Here is a 7,631-nt window from a genome sequence, read left to right as displayed (position 1 = left end):
TCGGTTTAGGTCAACTTTTAGATCAAATCAATTCAGGTTAAATTGATTATGAGTCTAATCAAAATCAAATATATATAGAGTAATTGATATATATTTGTAAAAATATGTCTTTCTTATTTGTTAATTTTATCATTTATGTTTAATTTCAATTCTCAATCGTTCAATATTTTGAATTAAACCATTATTTAGAGTTGATAAATCGATAATTTGACACAAATACGATCCTATAATATGTGTTAGAATTTGTTATCAAAATTTTATATTTAGCTCGTATGAAAAGTTTATAATGAGATCTATTTGATAAAGAAATAATTTTTTTATTAAATTTTTTATTTCCAATTATAAATTTTTAATATTTTTATTAAATTTTAAAAAAATAATACATAACTTTATTTGTTAATTTTTAGTCATAACATAAGTAAACTTTATATTATTTTTTATTATAAATGTTCTATTATTTCCTTTGTTTTAGTTGTTTTCTATTATTTTTATTATAAATCTAATATTTTTTTATAACAAGCAAGATGAGTAAATTTTATTTATTATTGTTTTCAATCTTACAATTAGATTCTTACTTTTATATTTCTCTTAAACTTTATATTGTTTTATTATAAACCTAATATTTTTAATAAATTATTAATTTTATTTAAATTAATTTATTATTGAAAATAACTTTTATCGTTTAATAACATTTATCAATTTCAATCTATTCAAGTTGCTTTTGGGCCAATTTAAATTCAGTTCGGGTTCTTTTTAGATCGGGTTAAAATTCGGTTCGAATTTTTTTCGGTTCGGATTGCTTTTGGTCCGGTTTAATTTCGGTTTCGGTTATAGTTAATTTCGATTCTGATTGATTTCGGTTTTAGTAGGGTATAGGTCAGGTATCATATCAAATTTGAATATCATGATCGAGTTAATATTTGATATTGAGTCGGGTAATCGGGTTCGGGTTATGTTTGTTAGGTCTATGTATAGCTTTCTGTACAATATAACTTTTTAGGAGTTCTTGATTTTTTAATTTTGGAATAAAATTTATATTTATTTAAAAAAATATTTATTTTTATATTTTCTATTAATAATGTGGTTTCGGTTTTTTTCCTAAAAATTTATAACTTTCTATTCTTTTTATTTATAATATGACTTTTTAAAATCTATACAGTTACAAACTTCTACTTTCTATACAAGTTACATTTAGGGATGGCAAAAAAAATCGAATTCGACGGGGAAAATCGAAAACCGAATTAAACGGGTCGAGTTCGGGGATGATAAATGGGGACGGGGACGGGGAAAATCCATTTATTTTAAACGGGGACGGGGACGGGGACGGGTTTGGTAATCCCCGCCCCGATTACCCGATTACCCGCCCCGATAAATATTAAAAATAATCATTTATATATATATATATATATATATATATATAATATTAATAAATTTAATTTAAATAAAAATTATATATTTAATTTAAATATATATATATATATACCTGGCCCGATTCCCGGCCCAATACCGACCCAATACCCGTTTAAATAACCGTTTATGCTAAATGAGGATACCCGTTTCCCCGCGATTTTCCCCGATTACCCGACGGGGATCCCCGTTTAAATCCCCGCAGTTTTTTAAACGGAGACGAATACCAATTTTTTAAACGGAAACGAGAACGGAGATGGAGACCAATACCCGGCCCGTTGTCATCCCTATTTACATTTCCTCCTAAAAAGAAAAATAAAACATGGCAGTGAGAGTTGACTGTGAAGCAGGATAGCGTACCAAAACTTGCACTAGGCGTAATTTTCTGACTAATCCATTTATAAATAAATACATAAATATTAATATTATTATTAATTTATTTTTTAAATAAAATATTAATATATTATATTTTCGAGCTGTTCACGAGCTTTTCGAGGTGAATATCGAGTAGCTCGTTTCAGCTCGTTAAGAAATCGAGTCGAGCTCAAGCTCGAGTCGAGTCCATTCGATCCGAGTATTTATCGAGCCTTGATCGAGTCGATATCGAATAGCTCGCGATCTGTCTCGTCTCATTTACAGCCCTAATGGTGATAACTGCATATCCGATAATAAAAATATATTTGATAAAATATAAAATATTATTATTTTAAATTTATTTCTATTTCTATATGAATTTAATGTTCCTATATCTTCAAATAGTGACACCTTCACGATGATAGAGTATCACGTACATGATATATTTTTTATTAAGTTAAAGTGATTATAAAATAGTATATGTTTTAAATTTGTGATCTCTAAAAATAATAATAATTCATTTAACTACTAAAGTAAATTGATTCGTGCATCACGTACATGATATTTATGAAACAACGTAACAACATTGTTATCTTTACGATAGCAAGGGAACCATATAAAGGATCTTCAGCATATGAACATTATACAAAATATAGTCACTACTACTTTCTTTTATTAAGGATGAATCGAAATGGTGTTGGTATCTTTAAAAATTTTAAACTTATATATAATTTAAGTAATTTTCTTACAAATGTTATTAATAATCTAATCACACATTTTTATAATTTTGTAATTTTGTATTGTCTAAATTTTTTAATAAATTTCTAAAAGATAACGCTCTACTACATAAAATCTTCCGTTTATCCCATTCATTTACTATTTACATCTCTTTGAAGGGACGTTTGCTTTGGTAAGCCCAGTTGAGAATTAATCATAGTTGGACATGAAAGAAAATTTTGGATTTGAGGGATGACTAATGCTCTTGTGAGTGGTTTGGATGAGAGCTATCATGCAAAGAAGGTTTGAGAAGTGATTCGGTGCAAGCAAGATAAGGCCCCTTGATCTGGGGTGGTCTGTTTATCCCCAAGCACTTGTTCATTTTATGGCTGGCTCTTCTTGATCGCTTGTCAACAAAGGTTCATATGTTCTGTTGGGGGTCATATTGATCCCTCTTGCATTCTTGGTGGTTATGGTTTTGAGGGTAGGGACCATTTGTTTGCTAAATGTAATTTTACTAGGCAGGTTTGATCTAGTATTTTACAAGCTCGTCATATTAGTTGGTTTAGGGTTTGTTGGAGTGATATGATGAGTTGGGTTGTAGCGCATGGTAAAGGAAAAATCTTATTGGGGACCATTAATCGTATTACTTGGTGTTGTTATATTTACCATATTTGGTGGGAGAGGATCGGTAGATTGTATGGAGGTAGTCCTAGAGGAATTGAGGGTATGATTTTACTGATAAAGAGTATTGTTACATTGAGGTTAAAGGGGTGTACTCAAGGTAGGTCTTCGGTACTTGCTATTGAATGAGATCTGTTATAGGATTTGTTTTTCTTTCTATTATTTATTATGGTGTTTATAGGTGAAGTTTTTTGTTCTTTGTAATTTGGTTTGTACAGAGAGGTTCTTTGCTGGATGAAGTATTTTGTTTTTGCAGATTGATTTGTACATGGAAGTTGTAGACATCAATTTTTTTCATTTAAAATTATTATTATTAAAATTATTATTATTACTATTAGTATTATTATTATTATTAGTATTATTATTATTATAATAATTATTATTATTATTATTTATTTATTATTATTATTAATATTATATATATTATTATTATTTAATAAATAATTACAAAACTGGAAGCCCATTTACAAGCCCAAATCCCAGGCCCAACCAGAACCGACCCATACCCTAAATGGAAACCCTAAATTGATTTAGGGTTTCATCTAGGGTTTTCAAACCCTAGCCCCCAACTGTTTCCAAGATCCCTGAAGGCCAGCCGCCGTCAGCATCATCAGCCGTTGGATCTGGCAAGATCCAACGGCCCAAAAGGGTTCCAGATGGAAAACCCTAGGGTTTTTAACCCTAGCAGCCAGCCGTTTCTAGATGTTTCCAGCCGCCTCCGATGAGTCCAGGTGGTCCAACAGCTGCTGCCGACACTCCAGAACGTCACGAAGCTACCCACGTTGAGCCCTATGGTGAGTCACCACCATAGCTATGGTGACTCACCGGGCCTTTCATCTCTGGAACCGGTCCAACGAGAGCCTCGGTGGTGGCTATAAAAGCCACCCCACCTGCAAGAAAGAAAGGACAGCCACAGAGAGGAACGGAGTACAACAGAGAAACAGACGAAGAAAAAAAAAAAAAAGAGAGATACGAGCAACAACCAGACCAAAACAGAAACGAAGAGAAGAAAAGAAACTTACCCTTGGAGCCTTGACCACCGTTGGAAGCACTAAACATCGCCGGAGAATAGAAAATACCGAAGGTATTTTCGTAGATTTACTCCGATTAGGAGTCTTTTAGGGAAAACAAAGACCGGAATCGGTCTTAGGGCATTTAGATCTACGCTTTGGGGGTGTTTTTGGTGAATTCCGACCACCGTTACGGTGGCCGACGGCGGTGGCCGGCGGCGGAGTACGGTGGCCTATGGCTGCCGGTTTCCCTCCGGTGAGGGAAACCTAGAGAGAGGCGAGAGAGAAATCTCTCTCTCAGTTTGAGAGAGAGAAGAAAGAAAGGAGAAATGAGATGCTGGCCCTTCGGGCCAGCCAGCCTAGGGTATTTATACCCTCTCTTAAACGGCGTCGTTTAAGGGAGGACCTGTGCGTAATTATAGAAAGGTTAAATCCTTTCCGCAGTCCTCTGAATTTGTAAACTTTATATTTTAGTCACTGAACCCAATTTTAGATCTTTATAATTTGGTTCTTTAATTTTGGATTTATTTATTTTAGTCCTTTCTATTAAATAATATATTTAGGATAAATACGTATTTAGTCTTTTAGTTTTAATAAATCATATTTTAATCCCGAGTATATATTTTTAATTTATTTTAATCTGTTATTCAAATTTTTTTATAATTATATTTTAGTCACCAAATTAATAAATAAGGAAAATAGCATGTTTAATCCCTATAATTTTAAATAATTAATTGTGAATTAGGTATTTAATTTTATCAGATTATAATTTAGTCCCTAAGTTTAATATTTTCATTTACAAGCTTTATTTTTTTATTTTTTCATATCATGTTTTAATTGTATTTTAAACATTATTTGATCATATGTTACCTTTATATACTTATGTTCATATATATTTAATTATCATTACTATTATTATTATTATTCTTTATTAATTATGTCAATATATATAGTCTTATAAATATATATAATATTTATTTATTTATTCTATTTTCCTATTTATAAATTTAATTTTATAAATTACTTTTAAGAAAAATAATCATATTTTGATATTTATTTATTTTTAATATCAAAGAAAAAAGTTGTCTTAAGGTACCTAGAAGCTCTTTTCTGATATTTTTGAATAAATAAATATCTTACTATATTAAAATAAAAGGTTTTTGATATTTATTTTTAAATATTAAAGAAAAGAGCTGTCTTAAAACACCTAGAAGCCCTTTTCTGATATTTCTAAATAAGTAAATATATTATTTATGTATATTAATATATTTTCTTAAAATTATTTGAAACAAATAGAATTATGAATTAAATATATTTTTGAATTTTTAAATTTCAAATAATACAGACAATTTATAATTAAAAAGTACCAATTTTGGGCGTTGTAGGGGTGCTAATCCTTCCCTAAACGTAACCGACCACGAATCCCTTTTTATTAATAAAAAAAATGAATTTTTGGTTAAACGCATATCAGTTTATCTTTTAACTGATGTTTTCTTAAAAACGCTTTTAAAAGATGATTTTTAGGTATTCGACCTACCTGACCCAAAAGGCCGATGGCGACTCCCAAATTATTTTCAAAACCATTTATTCACATCAATTTACCCGCCAAGTATAATATGTTCGTGCCCGGACGAAAACCGGTTACGACAGAAGTTATTTTTGATGAATAAAATTCAACATTTATATATATATATATATATATATATAAAAAGAACGTAGCATGTAAAGCAGGATAGTGAAGCAAAACTTATTCACGGGCATTAGGTGTAGTTCTCTGGCTAATCCATTTATCCGTCACCGAAATTGGAGAAGCTGGCAGCCGGATATCCTTCAACAATACATCTGATCGTCCGTTGGCGGTGACGGAGGCGGTTGTATACTCATCATCATCTCACAATCAGTGTGCTCCTCCTGCTGCAGATTCTCCAACTTGTAAACTTTACTTTGTATTCTCTGTAGTTCCTCCAAAGCCTCTTGCATTGAAGGTCGCAGATCTTTCTCTTGTTGCAAACATCGGAAAGCCAGCTCCGCAACCAAAGTCGTCATCCCTGTAACTTGTTCACATGATTTGTACCCAATGTGAGTGTCAATCAGCTCATCAAATGTACACTTTTGAATCTTGTTTATTGCTAAAATTGCCAAATTGATCTCATGCCTATGCCCGGAGATATCGACGGCCGGCATTGACGATATGAGTTCAATGAGGACAACTCCGAAGCTATAAACATCACTTTTTTCGGTTAGCTGGTAACATTGATGATATTCTGGATCAACATAGCCAGGGGTCCCTTGTGGAGCAGTTGATATATGCGTGACATCGTTCGGTAACAAACGAGAAAGCCCGAAATCCGCTACTTTGACACAGAAATTATCATCGACGAGAATGTTGGTAGTCTTCACATCGCGGTGTATGATGCCGGAGGCATGGAGATAAGCTAATGCAGTCGCGGTTTCTATCGCGATGCTCATTCGAACAGGCCATGTGAGAGAACCAGACTGTGAACGATCACCATGGAGATGATCAGCAACTGTGCCATTAGGAATGAACTCGTAAACAAGGAGAAGTTCCCGGCTACACCGCGAGGTGCAACCGTGGAGAGAGACCAAATTCTTGTGGCTCAAGCGGGTTAAGATTTCTACTTCGTTAATGAACTGTTGGTGCCGTTTAAAGTTGTGTTGGCATATCCGATTGATTGCAACTTCTCGCCCATCTCGGAGTTTCCCTACATCAAAACCAATGAGGAGAAAATCAATTCATCAAGCTTTTGAGAGGTAATAAACATGCAATTTATTCTTGACTGTCTTACCATAATAAACAGTTCCAAATCCTCCACCTCCAAGCACTTTATGATCATCAAAATTATTGGTGGCTTCCATAAGTTCATTGTAGGAGAAAATGAGAAGTCCAAAGCAAATGGCAGAGCTATTTTCCAGGTCAGATTTAGAAGGGAAATCGGATGAAGAGACATGTTTTTGTTTGTGTCGACGACAGAAGACAAAGATGCTGAACATCAGTATCAGTAGAGCGACTGTGGATCCAATTCCTACGTAAAATCATAACAAGGACAAATATGCCAAACATCAGTATCCTTCAAACTCCCTTTTTCACGTAGAAATTTGTAGGAGTTAATTTATTTGTTTATCTGTTGGAAACAAAGAGAGATTTCCTAGTCTGAGTTTCAGTCTTGTTTTGTTCGTCCCTACAATTCAAGTTGCAAAGAACAATGTCAGCTTTTACCCTAAAAAATAGAGTCAAGTGCACTTTGTCTATGGTAATTCACAAGTCAAAACCAAGTCACTTTGGTCGTTACATATTCCGATTTTCTCATAAATGCATTAGAGAAAGGGAAAAAAGTGCAATAGACGTTTAGGTGTACCTTTGCTATGGTTTCTAGCTAGACATGTACCGCCTCTCCTATGTCGCCTCCAACAATAACGATATACGTGAAATTTGACAGA

General features: G+C 32.9%; 1 protein-coding gene across 1 annotated transcript; it reads right to left on the bottom strand.

Annotated features, from left to right (window-relative positions):
- Positions 1-2,315: 2,315 nt before the first annotated feature.
- LOC120178144 (LEAF RUST 10 DISEASE-RESISTANCE LOCUS RECEPTOR-LIKE PROTEIN KINASE-like 1.1) lies at positions 2,316-7,213 on the bottom strand. Its single transcript, XM_039184087.1, has 3 exons — positions 6,980-7,213; positions 5,917-6,895; positions 2,316-2,411 (listed from the first exon to the last, which is right to left on the bottom strand). The coding sequence occupies exons 1-2, from the start codon at positions 7,182-7,184 to the stop codon at positions 6,003-6,005; spliced, it is 1,098 nt and encodes a 365-aa protein (XP_039040018.1). The 5' UTR covers positions 7,185-7,213; the 3' UTR covers positions 2,316-2,411; positions 5,917-6,002.
- Between the last annotated feature and the right edge of the window lie 418 nt (positions 7,214-7,631).

Source organism: Hibiscus syriacus, unplaced genomic scaffold (genome assembly GCF_006381635.1).
Source record: "Hibiscus syriacus cultivar Baekdansim isolate YM2019G1 unplaced genomic scaffold, ASM638163v2 tig00112344_pilon, whole genome shotgun sequence".
NCBI lineage: Eukaryota > Viridiplantae > Streptophyta > Magnoliopsida > Malvales > Malvaceae > Hibiscus > Hibiscus syriacus.
The sequence above is the reverse complement of the archived record's forward strand: the minus strand, read 5'-3'. Positions and strand labels throughout refer to the sequence as shown.